This window comes from Lontra canadensis, unplaced genomic scaffold, assembly GCF_010015895.1.
Source record: "Lontra canadensis isolate GAN:19392208 unplaced genomic scaffold, GSC_riverotter_1.0 scaffold156, whole genome shotgun sequence".
NCBI classification, from domain to species: Eukaryota; Metazoa; Chordata; class Mammalia; order Carnivora; family Mustelidae; genus Lontra; species Lontra canadensis.
The window spans coordinates 1,678,465-1,704,546 of NW_022631150.1; the positions used below are offsets into that span (position 1 = coordinate 1,678,465).

Below are 26,082 nucleotides of genomic sequence, written 5' to 3' on the forward strand. Positions count from 1 at the left end.
TTTATCAACACCTTTCCATAAAACACCCAAGGAACTTTGGTATGAAAAAATCTAGAACTAACACTACAAATATTGACATTTGTGATTTAAAGACAATTTCTTAATAATATTTACAATTAGAATGATCTTAGACTGTTGCCTTGACAGATCTTTTTTAGAAGCTTATATTCTCCTATGACACATAAATAGCTTTTCAGAAATAGCTTTTATACAAGTCATAAGACACTGGTTTTTCCCCAACATTCTTTTTACACCACCTCCATAGCCTTTCTAAAAAATTCTTATTATTTTACTTTTCTGTCATGTTGTTTGTTGGTATGTGAAAAACCAATCTACCCACTCAACCTAACCATTCCTTCTATGTGACAAGTGTTTAATAAAATACCGTATTTTTCCTGCAAAAACCTACTGAACAAGGAAAGAAAAAGAAAATCAGCAGTAATGATACTCTTGAAATGTTGAATTTATAAATAGTATACATAATCTTAGTCATTAAATAAATTTATCAGTTCTGTTGTGTTCATGTTCTTAGACTGTTTTCTGGGTTATAACACTGTGGTGCTAATTGTCTAATTGCCTTTACAATAGCAGCCTACTCATCCATTATACTTGTTAGCACATAGTTTAATGAGCCTTCTCTGGAGAAAAATGTGTTTCTTCCCCACATACTATATGATACTTTTTGTCATTACTCCAGTTTTTTCCCTGTAACATTTATGCTAAATTAACCTGAGAATCTTATTTTTATGCTCACAATGTTTTGTTTTAAAATAACACTGTAAGTTGGCAGGAAAGATAGAACCATTGTACAAAAATTTCACAGCCTACAATACTGTGAGGAATTGAGTGATTATTATCCCTGCAAAAAGTGAACCCTGTAACTAATAACACTCAATGCAATTTCCAGGTGGCTCTCTGGGAGATTCTTGTGCATGTTGCTTTCATTTTATTCACAGTGTGGTGAACAGTGGTGACAAAATCCACTGATGGTGGTATATCAAGTTATTATTTTATGTCTACACTCTTGTCCAATCCACTGTCATTTTCTTTCCAAAGTCTAGTTTTAAAAGATTACCTATTTCCAATATAAAAGTCTTGTTATATCATATTTTTTAAAACTATAAATACAAAAATTAATTTAAGGGTACATAAAACTTACAATGAGATTAGGGGAAATACAAACAAAGACAAAAAAGCACCTACTAGTTCACGTACAAGTTTTATCTGTAACTATGCTATCCATATGTGGCTCCTGATTGAGATTTGCTATAAGCATAAAACATACACCGGATTTAGAGCATTTGGTATAAAAAATTTAACATATTTCATCATTAATTTAATGCTGAAATAATACTTTAGATATCTTGGGTTAAGTGAAGTATGCTAATAAATTAACTTCACTGCTTCCTTTTCCTTTTTTCAGTTTTGGTTTTTCCTATTTTCCTTTTTATAAGCTGGCTGCTAGAAAACTTAAAATCACGTATGTGGCTTGAATTATAGTTCTAATGCATAACACTGGTCTCTGATAAATCACTAGTATTCAGTCACTTATTCCATGTCAAAAACATATGTTGAGCAAATGTGCCTGAATTTACCTGGCATTGACTGAGTGAGATACACAGAAGCCATTCCAATGTACCTGCTTGGTTAATTTCATATGAACAGACATGCACAGACCTGCAAGAACCATCATTGTTCTAGTCAAGGACACAATCATGAGAAGTTCAAATAGAAGGCCAGAGATGACAAGAGACACTCTATTCTTGAGGTTACAAGTAGCTTGACAGCGATCTGTTCTATCAAAATTGTTAAAGAACCGTTTAGTTGTGCATATTTTTATTACATTTTTAACTTCTTAAAAATATTTTAATTGAAATGTTTGTCAAGTAATCAGTACTGTCCCTGAAGTGAAATACATCTGAAAAGCACATGGTTCCACAAAACCTATTTGAAAGTTACTGCTTTAGAAGAATTGTCATGGGTAGTTAGGTTTATTAGTCAAATATATGTATCAACCACTTTAGCTTTGTTCCTTCTCTCTTTGATTTAGAGTAACAGTTCTCAGACTCTTGTGTGCCTGACAGTGCGGAGACTAATTCAGCAAGTCTGTGGGGATATGGGGTGGGATCTGAAATGTTAATAAGTTTCTACTCTGAGTCAATGAGTCTACCTATCAAGAAGCCCATTGAGGGCCCGTGTTGCTAGCCAAAGTCTTAAAATATCTCTCAGAATGCTGCCTTTGAAGTCATTAAGCTGGATCCTGAGACAGACTGCTGGGTCTGAGAAATGATGGCCAATCATTCTTACCAAAAAAGCAGCTGACATTCCACTTGTTACTGTTCAGAGTAAATTATTTAGATTTTTTTAATTGACTTGTGAATTTTGGAAATGAGCACACAAGTCACAAATCCTAGTGCATGCATAAAGATAAAGTCATTCTAAGATAATGAATGAAAAGTGCAGGAGAGTGTCTGTTAGAGAGAAAGTATGGCCTTCTTTCTTTTTCTTTTTATGTGTTGTGTGTGTGTGTGTGTGTGCACACGCATGTGCATGTGTATTCAGAAGAGGGATTCTCTGTCAATGTGCTATTCTACCAGCTATGTATAGAAACTAAAAAGTTGTTTAATCATGGACATGGGTTATAGTTATTTAAATCTGAATATGTCCTTCTGGGTTTCCAATCCTGTTGCTACATGCCATTCAACTTCTGTCAATGACTAAAAACCAAATTCTCAAAAGAAGAAAATTTCTACTTGCAAGAAGCAAACTACTAGAAAGATTTTTTTTTAAATAGTGAATTGAATGTCAACACTGGGTATTTCTTAATAAACTAACAGAAAGGTCCCCATAGAGCAGTGAAATATCACATAAAACACATACAAAATATAAACCAAAATCAATATTTTGTTATCATTCCACAGGAGTATATTACATCCAGATGGAAAGACTGGCCTTACTTGGACTTTTCCTGACTTCGGTGGTTTGTGTGTCCATCAATTTTAAATAGAGTATACTTTTGAAAAGTTCCTATCTTGCTGAGGTAGAATGAGGTTTTAGTTCTAGACCATTTCTCTAGGCTACAATCTATAGTACAGAGTGCTATTCTGAGTCACATTATATTTTTAAACAACTATTTTCAGTATATTTATAAAGATGCAGTAATTCCTGTGGCCCATAAGGTTAGTTATGCTTGTTTATGCTTATCTTGAGAGGAGAAAATTTAGTTGATAGTATATTTTGACTATTTTTTTGAAGTGTAAAAGCTGACAGAATGAATAATGCCTTACAGAATTACTGGAAAATTCTCTTTTTGTTAAACACGTATGAAGTCTGCCGATTATAAATCTAGCCATTGCAGAGTAGTTTTCAAATTTGTTTTCTTAATTCCATTATTTTTCTTGAATGAGGTTATCTTGAGAAAAAAGTCAAAATACATAATCAATAAAGGGCTAAGTCCTTAGAGAATTGTATCCTTCTAGCAAGACTGCCCTTCTATATTCTTGACTTACTTTGCTTGTGACCAAGTCTATGAAAGGAAGTACACAAGAGCTATAGGAATAAACTCAAATAATTTTGAGGTGGAAAGATGGTCAGTGGTGAGGGACTTGCCAAAGGTCATCAAGCTGGACCTGCGATGTAAGGTTCTTATACTCCTGACACTTGGAGCTGGTTGGAAGTGTATTCTTTGCTCATTATTAGACTATGTTTGGAAGAAAAATCACAAAAGAAAAAAAAAATAGGTCCAGAAGGGTTTGAGAAACATCTGGTCTAATTCTCCTGTTTTCCAAGGTAATACTAAAGGACACTAGCATCAGCACCACCAGAGGTGATTTTTAGATGTTTAAATTCCTAGGTCCTTCTATTTTTTTTTCTCTGTCATGGTAGAACCCAGGATTACCCATTTCAACAGACACATCAGATGACTTGTATGACAACTAGAACTTGAGAATCAATGCATCTTACATATAACATTTTTAAAGAAAAATGCAAATTATCTTTATATACAAAAAGTATATAAAATAAAATATATATTGAGATAGGCAATTTGGAAAACTGACCCCAATTAAGAGGAATTAATTATGAGAGCCGTCTTAGAGGAAAGCAGGTGAGCAAGTGAAATGTACGACGGTCCTACATTATTGAGGTTTGATGAAGTAAGAGTGCATCTTGGACAAATGCACAGAAGTGGATATGAATAAGCACACACATAGGGAGAGTATTACATCAGTGGGATCTAGGAATCATACTGGGAAGCGAGAGAAAAATAAGGCTGCATGGAAAGTGATTCTCACAAGATAAATGTTATCGTTTGTCAAGTTTTCATGCTTCTAAATGCCTTAAATTTTACAAGTGTTTGTTTTTGGTAATGAACTGAAATGCACAATAGCAAAAAAAAAATACATGTTTGTTATTTCTATTTGTCAGAGCTTTAATTTAAGAATTAATTGTGCTATCTAGGTCATGTTGGGGATCCAAAGAGGAGAAATGTTTTCATCCTTTAAGGAGCTTAAAATCCAAACAGGAGTAATTAACCATTAATATAAAAAATGCTGACCATAGAAAGAGACAAATTGATGTAAAGATTTGGAGAAGGGAAGAGTGATGTCACATACGGCGAGCAAAGCAGTATGGCGGGGTGGAGATGGTTCACAGGGGAGGTGGTCTTTAAGCTGGATCTGGGTGGTCAGGTGGTAATTTTTTACATGCATTGGCCACTGTCACTGCTTAAAATTGAATTTGGGTTTTAAATTTCAGCCATTTTAAATGAACTTGCCTCAAAAAGAAAGTTTATCTTCTTCTTTATTGAATTTATTTTTCCAAAACAAATAAAATGCCCTTATCTCTTTTGGATTGAGAGTAAGCAAGAAAATAGGGTTTAGTTCAAAAACTATAAAATAACCGTAAAATCAGCATAATAATTGTAAGTGTTAAAAACTTGCAAATCATTAGATCTTTCTTCTCATAAACATGTTTAATGTCTTATGCAATTTTTCAGCCATATGTTTAGTTACATAAAATATGGGCCTCAAACTATATTGTATGTTGGTACAGAGAAAGGAGACATTTAATCTTGAAATTTGATTGTGGGATTTTTTTTCTCTTTGATACATCTAAACTTCAGAATGCCAGCAGATCATAAAGAATATGTCTCCCTGTTTACACAAAAAGCAGAGGTCCAAGAATAAAACTAATCCTCCTACATTGAATTCTGTTCTTTTCCTATACTACTCATTCATGCTAATAACAGACAATTAATTATGCAATACCTCTGCCTTACTTCACTCCAAAGGTCTTTGTTCTCCAGCAAGACTAGAACTCCAGAATCAAAAGAGTATCAACGATTTTTATTTTTTTGTTTTATTGCTGTTTTGAATCCAGGTGTTCTCATACTTGGGACACCCAGCACTGTTTTTACTTACTCCTGGATGACTATGTAGACTTTGTGGGACTTCTCTTTTGTTCTATTAAAGTCACATGTCTTTCACCCTGTTTCCTTCCTTCCTTCCTTCCTTCATTCAACAAACATTTATTAAGTGCCAATTAAGTATGAGACACTGTAGCTGAAGATAAATTAGGGGACTTACCTGCCTTTTAGTCTAGGGAACTACCTCAGCGTGTAAGTGCTTTCATAGAGGTCTATCCTGAGTGCCACCATGGTGTTCAGAAGAGGCAGTCTGCAGAACGTTAGAGGTTGAAGAAGGCTTCCAGGAGGGGCAGGTGGTGTCCAAGCTGTATCCTGAAAGAAGATAAGGAGGAACCCTCAGTGAAGGTGCAGGGGCATACAGTACATGGAATAGTGAAACTGTAGGACGGTATCTTGGTAAGCCAACAGGAGTGTAGGGAGCAGGAGCCAGGAGATGCAGGACCTTCTGTGCCAGACTAAGAATTCTGGGTTATTTTGTGGGGAAGGGTAGACATGAAAGTCTTCTGAGCAGGGAAATGACTGACTCAGACTGTAGACCATTCTGGCTGTGCTGTGACAATGAGAATACTAAGAAGGGAGGATTTATTAGGCAGCTGTGCAGAAATCAAAGTGCACGATAAGAGGGCTGGAACTGGGGTGCTGGCAGCAGGAAAGGGAAAGGTAGATGGATTTTAGTTGAAGCGAAAGGACTTGAAAAATCATTAAATTATTCTGAGGCTGAGGGAAGTAGGAGTGGGAGGTAGCAAGAGTAAGGAAGAAATCAAAGAAGACACTGACGATTCTGGCCTATGCAACTGAACGAGAAAACAAGGCAGAAATTAAAAATGTCATAAAAATTATTTTCAGGCTATTCGCCTTCCAGATATCTGAGTGGTATGTGCATGACCAAGACTTTAATTTACATTTACTTTATCATCCACCGTACGATTTCTGGGGCCACTTGGAGTTACATATGTAATTGAAAGTTTGTGTTATATTTCATTTTTTAAAAGTATCATTTGCCAGAGCTCTTTGGCTTTCTTATTCTGATCATCAAAATAGTTTCCTTATGCAGAAGCATTCTTGCCAACTCACCTAACCACATGTTTGAAACATCGCCTGTTAATAGGTTGGCTGGTATTTTATCTTCCTTAAAATTTGCCTTACGTTAAAGGTTTTACACATTAAAGGTCAGAAAAGATATTGCTTTTCCTTTTTAGGTAGCAAAAGCCACGGACGGGTCTAAAATCTGAAAATAAAATAAAAACTTAGTAAATATTTTACGTAACTAACACATACACCTAATGAGTAGTTAATGTAAAGATACTCAAAATCAGATCCTGGTTTTAGAACTTTGTTTTGAGACGAATTCCATAATTTTACTTCCTTATTCAACTAAGTGCTCTCTTAAAAGAATAATCTTCCATGATCTGATATGGGCGATAGTATCAGAAGGACTGATGGCCTGTTTGTACAGATGAAATCCAGAATGCTATCCAACATCAAGATTATTCACTTTGAAAACAAACAAACAAAAAAGATTTACTCTTGGGATTTAGATGAAGAAATGTTTCACTAACAGAGCGCTAGCTCTAAGGGAACGTTGGCAACGGTGAATGTGAAAGGTATGAATGGTGGCCGGCCAAGAAAACAACTGAATATCACTTCCTTGATTCCAAACGCTTAATATTTTCGTTTGTAATAAATGAGTAACACTGATCAAAATTTTTTCCTGGAATCATAACAACAAAATATATTACAGGAAGTGTCACAAGAGAATGTCTCCTGTCTTAATAACTTCAGAGTAAATAGAAGATTTCAACACGAAGACCTTTGTTCTACAGTGAGGTTATTAGCACTGTGAACTAAATGTTATTTTTTGGAACATTCTGAGGTTTTAATTCCAGACTTTAAACTTGGTTTAATACACTTTGCAATGTATGTGTATGTAGGTGTGTGCATGGGGGTGGTGATCTGCATATGTTCATAAACATTGAACATATGTGCACAAAAAGAAATCTACATCTACCCCCAAATCTTTGTACAATAAGCCAGGGTTGTAACAAGGTTTTTAAAAACAGGTCCATGTTCATTTTTTTCGTGACCACACACTCATTCTCTCTCTCTGTCTATCTCTCTCTCTCTCTCTCTCTCACACACACACACACACACACACACATACACACACACACAGTATTCCAGAGGCTGAAGAGGAAATATATGGAATATTTAAAGCAAATCTGGATTCAGGCCTTAAAGACCTCATGGTCTAATAGACAAGTGAAAATGTGAACAAGAAAATGGAAAGCTGCTATAAGAATTATAAGACATTCAAGAAAGAAAAAAGGTTAACTTCAGCTCAAAAAGTATCAGAAAAGCTTCATAAAGGATTACCTGGGCCTTGAATAATATGGTGAACAGGTGGAGAAAAGAGGGTGAAGACTGAGGGACAAGGGGCTACACAGCTGCATAGACACTTGTGTGCATAGAGTAACACCATGGAACTGGGAACTTTACCGGTAACGTTGAATCCTCAGGTCCGGAGGGCACATGGCTGGTAAATGCCATCCACGAGCTGATGGATTCCAAAGACCAAGCTCTCTGTCACCCCTTCTTTGTACTTCCTCAAAAATACAGAAGAAGGGACACCTGGGTGGCTCAGTCAGTTAAGCATCTGCCTTTCGCTCCGGCCATGATCCCAGGGTCCTGGGAGTGAGCCCTTTGTTCAGCAGGGAAACTGCTTCTCCCTCTGCCTACCTCTCCCTCTGATTGTGCTCTCTCCCTCTCCCTCTTTGGCAAATAAGTAAATAAAATCTTTTAAAATTAAAAAAAAAATATAGAACTTGTGGGACAAAAAACAAGCACAGGAAAGATTCACTTTGATCGGAGGGCAAAGTGGTATGATGTCCAGAGTGAAAAACAAGACTTTTCCTTTTCTGTTCTCTTGACTCTGATGAAGGCCATAGTGTAAAGGTACCATAGTTACAGAGGCACACACTGTCTACTTCCTCCTATATACGGGGCACTGCACTAAGAACCTCACGTGGGTTATCTCATTTAATCTCTTAACACCTCTATGTTGTCTCAGTTTTTCAGATAAGGAAAGAGAGGCTTTGAGAGAAGGAATAAGTCAATTTCCAAGGTCAAACTGCTAGGAAATGGTGGGGCTGGGATTCAAACTCACAGTTAATGAGACTGCAGACGGGAGCTTGAATTCTTAATCACCAAACCTACAGCATAATAGACAGCAGTTCTGTGATATGCATCGTGTGTGTGTGCATGCGTGTGTGTGTGAAAGAGACACACACACACACACACACACACATGCATTTCATCCTCACAGTGATAACCAGAAAGGTTATTGTATTGACATGTTTGAGTGTAGTAGAATTTGTTTAACTGATGATCAGATTCCTCGGTATATGATATTTTCTTCATTCACCCATGCATGAAAACATTTATTATGCACTTGCTTTGTACCAAACAGCCTGCTTGATACTAGAATTCAAAGCTAAGACATAGTCCTATCCCTAAGTAGCCCAGCCTTTTGAAATTTAAGGATAGTAAATCAATACAATGAACCTATAAGCATGATTTTACTTCTAAAGTTATTTGTTGTTTTGTGTTCAATTTCTTTCTTGCTTTACCAAAAACACACAAGGAGCTTTATGTCATCAGGTTAAAAAGATTCAATATATGCAAAAATCTGCCAGTTCGCTGAGCATTATTTAATTAACAAGCATTATTAGTAGATGAATATATGTCCCATTACAATGTCAGCTGCGCAGGCAGTTTACTGATGAAGCATGATCTTCAGGATTCCAGAAGTTCATTGATAAGAATAAAATCTCAGATCAATGATCATCTCTACTTTTAAGAAGGCTAAAGAGGGTCTTGAGGCAATAAAGTGATTAGGATGAGAATTATAAGCCATCAACAACACAGCACCTACTACCTCAAGTAATCCCCAAGTAACCTTTATACAATTTTTCTCCTTCGACTCCTGAAACATATGGCTGGTTTAACCCTTCAAACATTTACTAGCGAGATGGCATATAGATATTGCTTCTACTTCCTGATATGGATCCTGACCAAGAAGATTTAAAAACAAATTTTGTCTGTTTTATTGTTTAATTTTAGTGACATTCATCAGTGGAAAGAGCTGCTGGTTGAAAAATGAAGTGTTTATGAGTCCTGCTTTTCAGGGAAAATTGTGTTTCAACAATATAATACTTGGAGAAATCTTTGCCTTTGGATTGGGCTCCACTTAAACATTCATGGTAGATTCACTGCAACCCCCCCCCACCAGATGCCAACTTCTTATGGAGTAACGCCATCAAAGCTTGCAATATGATCTTATTTAAATTTTATGTACAATAGTACTCACTTTTCTTCTCTTTTAATTTGAATTTTCACCATCTCTCGGACTTTTGACTTGACTGCCGTATAGTAATGAATGGATTGGGTATATTTTGGGCCCAAATCATCCATTCATTCTTTATTTCAAGCAATATTTATTGACAGCCTAGGATGTGACAAATGATCTAGGTGCTGGGGCATAGCAGTAGATTAGACAGAAGTCCCCACCTTCATGAAATGAGAGAGATCCAACAGGAGGTGACTTTTTAATACTGCTTTTATCCAAGTATGTTGTGGGGATTAGTAAGCTATACCAAAGCAGAATACAACTGTTAGCAAAACAGACACTATTTTCATTTTTACTTGTAGCTTTTAAGACCTGTCAGTTGTTTCTCCAAGATATTGGATTTTCCAGCTCTGGTTTGAAGTTGTCATTGATTGCCAGTAGAACTTACAGAATTCTCCTTCCCAAGGCCAAATACATGTCTCAGTGCTGTCCATATGGACATGGTCGATACAGTTTGACCAGTAATGGTTTTTTGATTGTCTGTGGGAACATCTGGATCTTTGACTCACAAGTAGTTATACAACAAGCCCCTATCCCTGTGGAAAAGTGTTTGTTCCTTTGTGGCTCAGAGGCCCTGTGTTTGCATGTGAGGCTTCATGTTCTGGAAGTCATTTTCTCTAGCACTGGGGTTATTTAATTCCAAGGACTGGTTTGAATTTCTTTTAAAACTATAAGTGTATAAGATTACATTTAATTGTTGGTTTATGTACAGGAGCATTACTACACTGAGCAGCAAAAGCACATTGTAAGTATTCCTTTGTCTTGTGTAAATATTCATTCAGTTACAGGCTGGATGAGGTCCCATAATCTCTGAATCACCGTGTCTGTACGATGATTTGGAGGTACTACTGATATTATCTATGAAGTTTTTGCTGTCTATAGGGTCATATAAAGTAGCTGGGAAATTGCAGTGTAAATCAAGAAAACCAATGTCTAAAGCCTGGATGCTTCAGCCAGATGGCTGGAGTTTAGCAATTTTGAGTGCATTATTGGCAACACAGGTCAGACAAATAGGCGATTGTTTCAAGGGCTTTCAACATCAGCCTTCCAGGGGCAGCAGAGGGACAGGTTGCATGTTATATCAGTCTGAAGGGTGGGAACACAGAGTCCTGTTTGGGTTTGATTTTCACTCTGAAGGTAACAGTGTAATAACGGAATGATTTTCTTGGAGTACAGCATGCTTTCCCAGTAGTGTCTAGAAGGAGATTCCATCTCAAGTTTTGGGAAGGACTTTGGTTACAGGACCATAGTTCCACCATCTTTGCGGAATCCATGAACTTGGCTACTAATCACCCCTTCACTGTGTTCTCAGTCTTCACCCTATGCATGACTTGAAAGGTCCTGCTCTTTGTAATGTATTCATGCTAGACTTGGAAATTTGACAAGCTGCGTTCTTATTTCCATGATCTATCCTTTGTAATGGCCATATGGATTACACTAAATCTAAAGAAATCTGATTGTGAACACCCTGTGTGAGTGGTAATGCTGGAGAGTCAGAAAGAGTGAGCAGTTGTGGTGGTGGTCCTTAACTTTGTTGTTTGCCAAAACTGTGAGTATTAGGGATAATGAAGATGATGTCATTAAACACTCAAGTATAAAACGGTGCCTCACATAGCAGAATTCTTTTCCCACTTAAAGATACGGCCAAGTGTGGTGAGGAGCAACATCAGTCAGCAAATGTGGCGACTGTATGGTATTCCCATCACAAAAGCTTTCTACAATTTTGGGATTTCTCTACTGCCTTGAACAGATGGCCTGTGACCTGTAGTAACTTTGTTCAGATCCAGGGCCTACAGAACCCAGGCTCGTGTCCAATCACTAAATGGAGTCCCACAGGGCCATGTGTGATCTGATCCTTACCAGCTTCCCCAGCCTCATGTCTCTCACTGGTTAGTTCTGATTATCTGGACCCCATCCCCTTCTAGCCATTCCTAACATCCTTCATTTACTCAGCCACCTTTAGGTTTTTGTGCCCATAGTTTATTACCCAGAATAAATACCCTTCTAGCTTATCTTGTGTCTTCAACTCCCACTGAGGACTAGTTCAATGTTAGTTTTTCTCTTCCTTATCCAATCAGAATACATCATTCAGGAACTCTTCCGCACCCATCAAGATGTGGCCAGTGTAGCTGAGCACCTAAACCTCCTTCTCAAAACCACTTGTGCTCCTCCCCTTCCTCAACACCAAGTAAAAGGGTGCGTCAGGCACAGTCAGTCAGTCTCTGGGCACCAAATGGTCTATAGGAACCTCTTAGAGTCAAAGTATCCACTATACAAAAAGTCTGCTTAATCCTCTTTAATTAGGACTTTAAACACACTAGAATTATCTGAGAATAATATAATCAAAATAGAAATAGTTTCTATTGAATTTAATAAATAAATTCAGCATTAAACTGCCAAATACACATAATTTACGTCTGCTGCACTGGGAAGCCCTCAATGAAGGTTTGCTGAATGAATATTTTAAATGAAATATTCAATGAAAGTGAGACTTTAAACCTTGATGTCCTTCCCTTACAGCAACTGGAGATAATTGTCTTGGGAAGGATTAGTCCAGTTTTCAACCTGCTCTTTGCCCTCTGATTTCCCATTCATTCATTAAGCAAATATTTTTTGGTCACCCCCATCTAACAGGTACTGCAGGTGTCTGTCCCTTTATGCGTGCTTCAGGTGCCTTGAGGCTACCCAGGGCAATGACTCAATGTCCAAATTAAGGGGGTAACATGGAGTAACACTGGATGGCAGCTGGAAAAGCCATGGTTTTCATGGCTTCTCTGCTTACAAATAATTGTATATTCTTGAAAGCACAAAATTTATTGGGTACTTACTTTTGCCAGGCCCTATTCTAGTTGGTTTACATATGTCAATTCTCATGTGATCCTCAAGATGAACCCATGGTGTAGGCAGTAGTAATATCTACGTTTGACATATGAGGAAATTGAGGCAAAGAAGTACTGAGTAACTCGTCCAGGGTCATGCATCTGGTAAATGCTGGAGTCTTGCTCTGAACTCAAGACTTCATATTCTGATCATCGTAAGACCTTGAAAGGGAAAGTCACCTAACTTCATTGGCCTTGTTTGTTTGCTACATCTAGAAAGTGACTGGTTGGCCACAGTGCTTTCGCAGATCCCTCCCAGATTAGCAGTCCAAGTTTCTGGTATTAGAGCTGCCCTGCCCAAGCTACAGAGCCATGACTTTTCCTGCCTTTTTTCAGATCTGCCCCTTACATGAGACTCTGTTTCCTCTCTCATCTAATGCTTTCTCAAAATCTGCTACTCTGCCCAGCCTGGCCTTACCACTTGAAACTTGCCCTGCCAACTTCTGTTCTCAAGACGACTCTGGCTTTGCAGGTTACCCTCTAAGGGACGAGTGCTCTCTTTCATGGGAGGAGACAATTTTTCCCCTCGCAAAATCCTATGACTTACACAGTAGAGCTGTGTTTTCTTCCTTTTATACAACCCCATGAAATGGCCCTCTCCACCTTCCACCGCCTTCCTTCCACAAAACAACGTACACACCAGGCCCCATTACAGGTTTCAGAGTACATAAAATGCTTTCACACATATTACCTTAATTATTTCAGTAAAGGAGTGACCATTGTCACACCTTCTCCTCTACAAAGAGGTTCAGAAAGATAAGTAGTATTTCCAAGATCACACAGCTAAGGAGGGATAAATTTGGGATTTGGATCCAGATGCTCTAATTTCTTTCCACTATGAACAGCAATGCTGTTCTCTTTCTATACTGCTTGCTGCTTTCTCTGACACAGAATATCTACGGACTTCACCCTTAAAAACTCACTATGTAAAAATTAAATATTTATGCCTTCACAGAAGTTAACTGTAGCTACTTATGAACACCTATGACTCCAAGAAAAAAAACAAAAGATGAAATTGTGTTGCAAAATTCTGACATAATTTTTGCTGTCTTTATAAGTGTTTGTGGCATAGGTTTTTGTGTCTGATATAGGGGAATTCTCAGAGCCCATTCCAAAATTATTCCCAAACTGCCTTGGACCCAGATATCCACTTAGTTGCTATGGCTGGGTGCATTTGAGAGATATCCTCGTTACATTCCACAAGCCATCAGCCTTTGCAGGTACAGATTCTGCTAAAATTGTGCTGGACCAAAAGCTATAGCCATTGTTTTATGCAATGAAAAATGTGATATTCAATGTGCATTTCGATATGTGCAATGGAACTCAAGCATAAAAGTGCATGGAGAAATTCTGCAAATACTGGAGAGCACAACACAACACAGAACAACTCTGAACCTGTGCATCCTTTGACCCCAGGTTCTCCTTAAGTGGGGGTCCAACCCAACATTAGATGGACAACCTTTCTAGTGCCCTCTACTGTCCGTGGCTGAGATGACAGAAAACACAGTTGTGCATTCTGGATGTTTGCTTAATAACAACAAAAAATTACTCTTGGGCAGAAACCAGGTTTTCCAAGTTTTGGTTCATAATAAGTAGTTTTTAAACATTTAAAAATAGGGGTGTGTAATAAAATGCTGAGAGACTCTCTGGAGATTGCTGCTGCTGGCACTTCTCTAATAGAAAGCATACGCCATTGAGCTAACATTTTGTTCTTTGACTGAAGGAGAAAACAAAGCTGTTAAAAGCTTGGTAGGCTCATTTTCCAATAGCAATAGCATTAATATCTTTCAAGTCACTCCTAACCGTGGCTAATTAGAGGTTTATGAGGGATGGCCCTGCCTGAGGGGTCACCTCAGGTTATGTAGCCCACAGATTTGCTGTTGACTATTGGCAACAATGGATTTGTTAAAAGAGTTTCTGCTCAGCTCGAGGTGATTATCTTTTTTTCCTTTTGCTGATGTGTCTCGTATTTTGACTGGCTGAAGTTGGATTGGACAATGAGGCCCCAATTCAAAGACAGTGCCGGGTTGTTGCTGGAGATCTGCACTGACAGACTGTTGAAAACTTATTAGTCTGACGTTTTAACAGCCTGCAATGGGATGGAAATCTGCTCTTTCACTGGAAAAACTTAGAAAGGAAAACATGAGCTTAAGCTGAAATCAGCCCCAGTTCCAAATCTGCCATCCTCTGACACCAGAATGCCAAGGGCTGCCACAGTGTTTAGAGATTAAGGCCTGGCTATGCCACCCACACGGTAGATGGAACTTGTGCCACTGTAAAGTAGGAGACCTTGGAAACTCACCCTGTGCAAGCAAGGGAAATTGTGATGTACTCAACTCTAGGTGCTAATGGCTTCACCAGTAGCGGCAGTTGGCCTTACATGAGGTTTTGACTGAATGGTTAGGGACTGTTCTTTTGGCTGTAGTCATTCTGTGTAATAATTCAAGAAAAAAGAATAAGAAACACCGCAGGCTTGGTACCCTCTTGGAAATAGAAAAGGACAAAAGATTGTAATCAATAATATTGGTGAGAGATATCTGGGACCACCATATTGTAATTATGTTACAATGCTAAAAGAATTTTTTAAGCATCTGATTCTTCAAAAGCCAACTCAGCCTCTCTAAGCAAGCTCAGAATTTTTATAATCCCTGTTGGCCCATACTTACCTCCTGTCCGCCTGTGACTACCACTTTGATTAACCCCTCTAACCTGACCCACCAGTTTTTGCTCTCCTCACGGGCAGCTACTGGAAGGGTCCCAGCAGGGTGTCAGGACTTGGCACGAGCAGCTGCCTCTGTCCTTTCCTTTGCCAGCCAACTCCTTCCTACCAGACCTGTCTCATTTTGGAAGGATTCTATGTTAGCCCCAGGCAGCACTAGGGAGCCCACCACTGAGGGTGCCCATGGTCTCCTATGTTCTGGTTTCAGACTGATGTATAAACTTCCTGAGGACATTTGGTGTTCCTAAGACTCATTTGATTTTATATTTACCTCCATGGTACCACACCTACACAGAGAGTACGTACTCAAAAATGATGTCTTTTTGAATATTCAGGCATGCATTCATTCATTCATTCATTCACTCATTTGATAGACAATGGGGTTCCAAGCTTCCACGCCCTTGTTAGACTTTGGGAGTTCAGTTTCTTAACAGAAGCTATCTTTTTATGATCTATAGACCTAGACCATTTTCTCTCTAGGCTTGTCTTCTGGAGTCTGGTTTTGATTAGTAACATTCTGTTTATTGTTGGGGGAAAATGTGAGATGGGAAGTGACCCAGATATTATGAAATGCCTTCTCAATGTTGGGTTTCCCCCTTCGTCACCACACATAGCTCCCCATCGTGTGGCTGCATCTAACAGCAACACTTACTGGTGTGTGTATACATAAGAGGCCAGAAAAAAAATTCCTTTCATCCTACCCCAGATAATCTCAAATGCAAGCATGTCCCACAGAATTGCATTAAATAAATATTCATTCATTCATTTAATTAACATCAGGAGTGCCCATCATGCACCAGTCATTATGCTAGACACTTAGAGGTTCAGAGGCTAACAAATAAAACAGATGCATCAGCATACAGGCATTTGCCTTGATTACTGAAAGCCTCACTAGAGAAATTCTTAGATGGCAAATTTGCAGAATCAGAGCACTCAGAGATGGGGTGAGGGTGAGGTGAAGTCAGACTGTGCTGAGGCTTGCCTACTCCCGGCTGGCTTTCTTGCTCCTGACACAGATGAAAGGTGCTTCATTGACCACCAGAAAGCAACCACGGTTAACACTTCTTCAGCTCAGGAAACTCAGTTTTGATTTCCCCCCGCCCCAGGATAGGTCTATTCATATGTTGGAGCGCTTCATGTTTTTTTGTTTTGTTCTGTTTAATGCTTTATCAAGCACAGTCATGGGCATGTTGGGTTTTTCTGCATTTCTGCAGTATCCAGCATTCAGTTACTAGCTCCATGGGTATCAAAAGGCAATCAAGCCAATAGCTTTCTAATCTTTGAATCCTTGCCATGATGGTGTACTCTTGAAGTTAACAATTCCAGTGATGCCCCTTGCTTCTCCACGTTCCCAGTTGTAGCCCACCATCAGTTCCCCTTATAAGCCAATTCTGCATTATCGAGACTCATTTCTAGATGCCCAGCATATAGCCTTCAGTGAGCTTCTGAGCACCTAGTTTCATGTATTAAATGTCTTTCTACTTAAAAAAAAAAATAGCTACAACGATGGGAAGAAAATAATCAAAGAAGCACAGCCTTTTAATTATTTGCCGATAGCATTTAACATTACCTACTTGCAGGAAACAGATATTGCCTTGGCTGGCAAACCACCCCAAACAATGAGGATTTCTGTTTTGGGTTTTGTTTGCTAATGTTTCCTCCCATCTGAAGATATTAAGACACCTTCCCTATAAAGATCAGTTGCTGGTGGCCTGCTGAGAGACTCATATAATCAAATGATAGGAAATATCCAGAAAAATACAAAGAGTATGAAGTCTTATTTGAAGCAGGAAAAATAGAAACTGATTTAAGAATGACAGAAGTGCTGCCAGTTGAATAATGTATGAACTTTTCACTATCTTTAATGTTTTTTATTTCTTTTTTAAGTGTTTTTTATTTCTTTTGAGTATATTAGTTGCTATTATCATTATTTAAATATTTTCATTTCAGATATAAATTTCCCTTAAGAAAAAGAGTTTTTGAATACTTTAGTGTGATTTGTAAAAATCACACCTAATATCAATTTTTCATAACTAATTTTATTATGAAAGTAATGAAAAAATATAGTTCACATAAGCAAAATTTTTTTTTTGCACATTTTGGAGAAACATGATTTAACGGAAAATATACTACTAAGATGTAGTATTTTATATATTTATATTATATAGATAATGTAGATCATCCATGTTTGTCTTCCTGACTAAAAGGCAAATTTTAGATATAATATAGAAATTTTTAATATATAGGAATTAGCAACCAGATTGTGAACTATTCTGACTTTTTAAATTAGAAATATTCATTTTTAATCCTCATAATAATGAGAATTAAAACTTAATGAATAAGTTAGATTTATTCATTTATATTTTTGTAATACAATCTCATCTACAGTACTTTAAATTAGTACATTCTTATTCACAATGAATTAAAACTAAACATAATGATACTAAGATGTAGACAAGATTGCCTTGTTTTACAAATGAGAATGCAAGTTTGACAAAATTAAATAAATCCCCCATAATAATATAGTTGCTAAGTGATGGCAACAACAGGATTTGAACTTAGATCAATCTAGTACAAAGCCTATGCTCTGATAGATTAAAACCGAGGCAAACAGCCAGTGGCTGAGTGAGGGGAGGGGATGTCAATGGACATGGTCTACTAGACCAAGACAGAGAGGGGTCCAACAATAGTCCAACAACATTAAAGAATCTGTGTATGCCCATCAACCGTCAGGTAAGCTGTCAGCTTTCATTCTGTCACTCACTGTAGCGGAGTATTCTGTAGTGAGTGGTACTCTCTTAGCCTCAATTTTCTATTCTCTTAAAAGAGTATAACAAAAGGATAAGATGCGAGATGTGCAGCACTTAGAACAATGCTTACTTAGCCCAGAGTATGGGCTAAATGGATGTCAGCTAGTTCACAAATCTTTTTTTAAGGGCCTGGTAAGTATAAGGCATCAGGATTTTTTTTTAAATTTTATTTATTTATTTGAGATAGAGAGAGAGAGTGCACAGAGGGAGAATGAGAGGAGAAGCAGATCCCTGCTGAGCAGGGAGCCTGATGCAGGGCTTGATCCAGGACCTTGAGGTCATGACCTGAGCAGAAGGCAGATGCTTAACCAACTGAGCCACCCAGGTGCCCACAGGAAACAAGACTGTAATAAGGAGGCACGTTGGGAACACTAACAATGAAAGTGGTTTGAATCTTCATGTCTTTGAGGGCAACAAGCATTCAAACAGGAGTTCAAGCAGCATATCCTCTGTGCTTTAGAAGAACATATGCCAAAAGGATTTCTGTTGCCAGCAGGGCTCCAGCTCCTTGGATGGAGATTTCGATAATTATGCCCTATTATTTGGGGTAGTGTTGGCTGGGAGAGATGGACAGAACAAGAAGAGTTGGTATTAGGATGTCAGGAAAAAAAAAAAAAAAACAAAGATGGAGATCCTATGGAGAAATGGGATCTTGAAAAGTAGGTAGAAGCCTGGCATCAGAACCAGGTCAAAGTCAGGATCATGCAGCAGCAAGTTGCTTAGATGGGAAGTCCCAGCATCCATGACCAGGTAGAGCCATAAGGAGACAGCTGCAACACCTGAGAACCCAGCAGGGCATGAGATCTTGCCCCATGGAAGATCCTGCAGTTTTCTGAGACTCAGACTCTGTGGCTTAGCCCAACTAATCTCTTAAACTGGGTCATCATCCTAGGTTGCACAGCAAACATGAGTGTGGCAGCCAAGGCCCTGTGAACACTGGCATCAATGAGAAAAAACACTGGAAAGAATCTGGTTTCTTTCAAGTCCTGAGAACAGTCAGATCCCCTCCTGGGCATTGCTTTAAAATCTGTTACCACCATTAGGTAACTTTACGAAGCAGAGCAATTAAAGAAGTAGTTAGAGGTGTCTCAGCCATTCCCCAGACAGCCAGGGAGATGGTCATCAGAAGAGCCATCACACCTGCTCCTGCTGCTCAGTCACTAGCTGTGTGGTCAATGAGCCCAGGCGGGCCATGACTGTTAAGGAATGCATGTTTCAGGACTTATAGAAACTTGTTCTGGATTTGTTTATGTCTAGGAAAGACAGCAAGACCCCCATGGCACCAGTCACACCCACACCCATCCCCACCTGCCTCTTTAGGGGCATATATAAGATTGCCTTTGAGTTTGGATGGCCATAGGAAGTCATGCGACCTCCACCAACCATTTACTTCCATCCCCTATAGTGAAAGAATGGAAGCTCTTCAATCCAAGCACATGTGTGGGCTTAGACATTAACAAAGGGTGAAGGAGCACTCCAGAGTTGTTTCCTTCTAGGACCCAGGATATGGATTGATAGGGCTTCTTAGCACTTTGGTTTTTGCCAAGAAGTTGAGAACATTTTTAGAAACCTCTGCTCTTTCCTTTAAAAATAATTATTAACTCTTTCAGGTCATAAAAATACCCCTTGAAAAAGCAGGTAATGCGGAAATGCATCCTAGCAATTTGAATGGGTTTAACCTTTGCCAAAACACAAACAAAACAGGAACAGATGGTTGGATCAGACTCCATGGGTTGTTAATCCTCACATTTGCTCTCTGATATGACTTTGTGGCGTATACCAGCATCCCCATGTTACTTCCAAAGAAATGAAGCGTGGAGAGATTAAATAGCGTGATAAATATCACATGATATTTAGGTCAGCAGAGTAGCCAGGAAAAAAATCTCATGATACAGACTTTCCGTCTAATATTCACTGCGCTCTTGCAACGTTCAGGCACATCCAACCTCCCTGCTCTGCCACTCCATTCTCTTGATTCACCAGAGCAACTGGCTTCCTTCCCTGAGCCAAATGTCCATCTCTCTGATGTAGGTCACCCCAGAAAATTAATTAGTTTGAACGTATGTGATCGAGTTGTCAATTCCCCTCTCAACCTGCCCTCCTTAGTACCACAGGATTTCATAATTATGAGTGACACCATATATCCTTCATGTATCATCCCCCTACCCTGATTTTGAGGTTCCTTATTCATTGCCTATTTTTATGCTTTTTCTGTAAATTAATATGTCTACAAACAATAAGTAATATTTTTAGATATCTTCAACTTCATATAAATTGGAGACAGTTTTTATATGTTTTATATGATTTGAAAATTTTATGTTTGCTTGATTTGAATGCTATATAGTTCACATGATTGGAACATTATCCTTATATAACTTTATTATTATACATTTACATGTACATGTCACACATATATAATTTATGTTTTTAAAATACGATTAATCCCCCAAATAAAATATACATAACCCTAGTTCATTCATTTTAACTACTGTGTAGTATTCCAATGTATGAAAAATATATGTATCTGTTTTGTAGCTGGACGTTAAAGTTGTTTAAGTAAATTTCTCCAGTCATTGGTCTAGAAGATGACTTGCTATGTCATTGGATATGCACATTTCAACTTTATTATATTTTGCCAATTTTTCTCCAAAGTAGTTCTATCATTTTATATTCCAAACCCCAGTATGTGAGAGTACCCTTTCCCTACATTCTTGATAACAATTGTTCTTACCAAACCTCTAAGTTTTGCCACACAGATGAATTCAAAATAGTCCTCATTTTATCTTTAATTTGCTGGTTCTTGGTTATTAGTGTGGTTGAATTTATTTTCAGTGTTTATTGACCATTTGGATCCCCCCTTCCATGCATTGCTTGTATCTTCATCCATTTTTCTATTGGATTATGTGCTGTTTTCTTCTCAATTTTAGAGGATTTATTTACATATTCAGGTACTAACCATTTTTCAGTCATATACATAAATGTAGTCCATTCTTAATAGCTGATGGTTATCTTCAGAGTTCACCTTGCACAAAACTTTTAATAACCAAGTTGAAACTAAGATATAGATAAGAAAGTTGCTATTTCCATGAGTCTGTGAGTTCAGGAAGAGCATCACGAGGGCCACTTTTTCATCATTTCCTTATTTGTTTCCTTCAGGTTCAGAGAGTTCAGTAAAGACCACTTAGTTTTGTGCCTACAATACCTGTGTTTGATTGCAGAGTGGATAGTTTAGAATAATTTCAGTCTGAATAAGGACCAATTTTGAGAGTGATTAACCTCAGAGTATTAGATCTAAAGATTACATGTCTTCCACTGAAATAGAAAACATTAGACACCTAATTCATCTCTGGCCACAACTCCTCAGAAGAGCACACAAAATCAGCCCCGGGCAGAGTCATGAGGCATGAAGGAACAATTTATCCCAACTTACCTCCTAAACATTTACTACCAGGAAATTCTCTGCTCGTGACACAAATCTCTTGACTTAATTAACCAAGCAAAACATGAAAAGTAGAGTGAAGTTATGGTGATGTCCGGTTATGAAGACACGTTGCCTTGGGAACACTGATATAAGATCTTAAAATAATTATGGCTTTCCTTCTCTTTCAGAGGTGTGGCGAAATCTTGTTTGAAAACCCTGATCAGAATGTCAAATGTGTTTGCATGCTAGGTAAGAAGGCTTCTCATTTTTGATATATTAAGTATGTTGATGTCACGTGGACTTCCTGTTGTTCCGTAGCCTTACTGACAGTCTCTTGTTGCATATTACAGAGGCCTATGGGTTTTTTTAATAGGTGTATAGACAGGGATAGTACATTTATATGTGGAACACTTGATGATAAAAAGATTTAGATTTTATTAACTGTCAATAAGTCAAGAGCCATGCTTCTTAGTCTGTCAGAATTACTCTTAGATCATCAGCATAACATAGAATTGGGTGCCTTGTATTGAGGCAAATGTGATGAAAAATAAGAATCACACTGTTGGGGCGCCTGGGTGGCTCAGTGGGTTAAGCCTCTGCCTTTGGCTCAGGTCATGATTTCAGGGTCCTGGAATTGAGCCCCACATCGGGCCCTTTGCTTGGCAGGGAGCCTGGTTCCCCTCTCTCTATGCCTGCCTCTCTGCCTACTTGTGATCTCTATCAAACAAATAAATAAACTCTTAAAAAAAAAAAAAGAAAAAGAATCACACTGTAATTCCTAAACCAGAAATGGTAAGTAAACTATTAAGAATTTACATCACAGCACAAAGCTCTTACTAGAGCCTGGGAGAAATATACATATGAACTAATTTAAAGTTAGCACAATTACTGGCATTGCCTTTGTAACAGAATTGCAACATTGTAATGAAAAATCCTTTGTTCTTGTGGGATAATCTATCATCAACACCTTTCACAAACCTTTAAATATATAATATTCAGTTAAGAAATGAAGTTGATATGATTTTCCTCATTTTATAAGTTAGAAAGCTAGTAAAGAGAATGTAAGAGATGTACTTCACCTCCAACTGAGAAACTGTCCAAATCATAACATAAATGTTTTTAAACTGTAAAGTTTTAGGTATAGTATTTAAACTTATTTAAATCAGCAAGCTATGTCTATTAAGCTTTTGGTTAATTATTCAAATAAAATAAAACAGTAGTTTGGATAAAGAAAAATAATCCCTAAATTTGACTCAGAAAAATCTTACAGTTGTCCATTCCAATCTTGAAAAATACTCATTAGCAAAGAACAAAAGGATCCCTTCTAGCTCTTCCATTTTCTCTGGCTAGCTCATGGGTTGGCAGCCTAGGTTATTAGTGAGTTGACTCAAAAACAGCAAGATAGAGGCATGGGATGGTCTTGGTTATGTGTAATCTAAGATAATCAGATAATAATAACCAAAGATTGCTCATGGCTTGAAAAATGACCAAAAGCATAAAAACCAAAAACTAACAAAAACAGATACCATATTTCCCGACCTCTTGATCCTCCTCATTTTTTTGTACTAGTGTTTTAAACCTTTGTTACAGTTCTTATATGTTTTCATTTTAGTTAAGATGGTGGCTATATCCCCTGTTAAATGAGTATTTTATTGGAAATGCATAACAAGAAACATAGCATAGCATCCATACAGCCATTTCAAATATACTGTATTCCTTATGAGATAGATAGATAGATAGATGATAGATAGATAGATAGACAGACATTATAAGCAGAAAAAAAAATTCCTTTGTCCAGCCGTTATATCCCAATGTTGGATTTGGGAAAACATTCCACCATCACATCAAATCTATTCATCAATTAACCCATTTAATTTTTACAATAATAGGATGAAGCTGGTGCTATTATTATCTTCATTTTATAGATAATAAAATTGAAGTAAATTATCAAATAGGGTACCTTAATACTATTAAAATATTATATGATTATAGCTTCCACCTAATCTAATAATTTCAATCAATTTTTTTAACCCATAATCATTTTAAGCACATGAGCATCATCTATTTTGCCTGAATTCTCCTTTGTCCTGGTTTCCCTGTGAGTTACTTGTTTAGTTTATAGCAAGGACAGAGACAGCAGCAGACTGTCTACTACTGCTTATAGATTTCTCTTCCCTAAAGTAAGGCCAGTCATCTTCCCATCTCTCCTAGATTATATGGCATGGTTTGTATAGCTGCCGGAACACATTCTTGGCCTCGAAATGCATCCGCAGTGAATCTGCCTGATTATACAATATTCAAAAACTAGAAATATACTTTATTAACGAGTTCCATATGACTATTACTGTCATAACAATTATAATTAATTGAGCACTTAAATATATGACAGGTGGAGTCTATCCTAAACACCTACATAATTAGATCATTTATTCTAAGCAAATTAAGGCACAATATCTCTTCCAAAATATGAATAGTCTTGGTAACAGCAGTATATTATTAAGCCTGCAGATTTCATTAGGTTATTAGATTTCTATTTTCTTAGTGATGTAGAACTAAATAATAAAAAGTCATTGTGAGAATGGAAGTTTTTATTAGTTTGAGGACACAGGAAAAGTAAAGATGGAATAGGAAGAACATTCATGCATTTTACCTTTAAAATGGATGGTAGATGGTTATGTGGTGTCAAAAATAATACCATGCTTAGAAAGCTTGATATATTCACGTAGTGAAAATTGTGCCCTCAAGGAACTTACAACTAAGAAGGCTTAGACTTTTTCCTACTTATCTTTTTAAGAGGATTGTTACAAAATTTAACTGAAACATTTGCAAAGTTCTTTGAAATCTTAGATGAAGGAGAGTACAAAATGAAATTATTAAATTATTATGGGTATTAATACACATGGATAACCCACCATTAACAGGTTGTACCCTTGGTGTACCCAGGTGTACCCGGGGGCCATCATTTCACAGCAATATGGTGCAAGATAATAAGAGAAGAAGTGAAGTCAAATGGTTTATTCCCTTAAAATAAGAGAAAATCAAGTTATGAACATGTGACTCACTGTAAATGAGAGCATATCTTATATTTCATCAAGAAAGGGCATTTATACTCACACAGCAACAAAACACCTCTTCACCATTATCTGAAATATTTGTTGCTTCCTTTGGGAGGAAACTGTGATCATGCACTTATGACTTCCTAAAGCATTTCTTGAGAAAACTTTGTCTCTCCAACAGTAAAAGATAGACTCTGATATTTTAAGGGACTATTAAGTTTTCTAAGTGTTGCCAGTCATGAGCATCATTTGTATTTTTGCAGGTAATGTTACCACATTTTTATTAATAAATCAGAATTTCCAAACAAGAAAACCAAACCAAACATTTCCAAACCTTGATTTCCAGTCTTTATGCCACCTCAGAACTGAGATCCCTAAGGGAGGCCAACCAGAGACATCCATGGTTTTAAATTGTGAAGTTTGGGGCTCACTGTAACCCTCAAGAGTTTGGTCTTTTCCCACTTACATGCCACAGTGCTCTGGTTCCACACAGTGGAGACAGAATATGGAAGAGGGTCACTAGCCAGGGACACTGTTTGCCGTTTCCATCTCTCCCGCTGGTGTGTCCCCAGATCATTATGAAAAATACTTCGAGTGTATGTGTTAAGCTGTGTAGTTCATAACTTTCAGATGTAAGCCATGCTCACCAAAGTTGTGCTTCTGACTCATTACATTCAATGAGATCTAAGTGTAAAACTCACCTTGAGTTACTCTGAAACACGAATTCAATGCAGTTTTAAGTGGGAGCAAGGACTGTCTTGTATAGGTCTTACAGAGAATCATTTCTGGGTTAAGGGGAATGGTTCGTGTTGGATATGAAGGTAAATAAAGATGTCCTGCAGGGCTGGCTACACTGAGTATTGAGTATTAGCTCCCTCAGAGAGGGCAAACATGGGCAATTGAGTTAAGCATCAAATTGTAACAAATGTTCCTTTCTTCTTCCCTTTATCCTTAGGACATATGTTTAAAACTCCTACCTCCCAACTCCGTCCTTTTAAAAATTTAGTCATAAGATTTCTCTTAACTGACCTCAGAAACTCATATAACTATATCAAAGGGTATATAGCAAGACCTGTGTCTTACTTAGGTATAATGAACTGATACCAAAGGAAAGAGGAAGTGGAAGAGAAATTAGCTCTTATTGCACAAGTAATGTATAAAGTATGATGAATTACAAAGGATTTTACTTTTTAAATATAATGAATCAAACTGATTCACAAAAAGTCAAGCGTATTTTTAAAAATTACATAAAGTGAGCAATGTTGATTCCCTTCTTAGTCTACTTGCTGACCTCACTCTGTGAAATGATAAATTTTGGGAAAAGAAACTTTTAAAAAAGAATTCCCCAACAGACTTGATACCTCTTA

The 26,082-nt window shown here is 37.5% G+C and overlaps 1 protein-coding gene across 2 annotated transcripts in view; it reads left to right on the forward strand.

Moving 5' to 3' along the window:
* Positions 1-26,082, forward strand: part of PDE7B (phosphodiesterase 7B) — a 307,284-nt gene that overhangs the window by 80,376 nt on the left and 200,826 nt on the right. Inside the window, exon 2 of one of the 2 annotated variants that reach the window (XM_032844823.1) lies at positions 21,848-21,908. In XM_032844823.1, coding sequence (XP_032700714.1) covers positions 21,848-21,908 — 61 coding nt within the window. Of the gene's footprint in view, positions 1-21,826; positions 21,909-26,082 lie in introns of those variants that run through there. The other variant, XM_032844824.1, reaches the window with a different exon arrangement.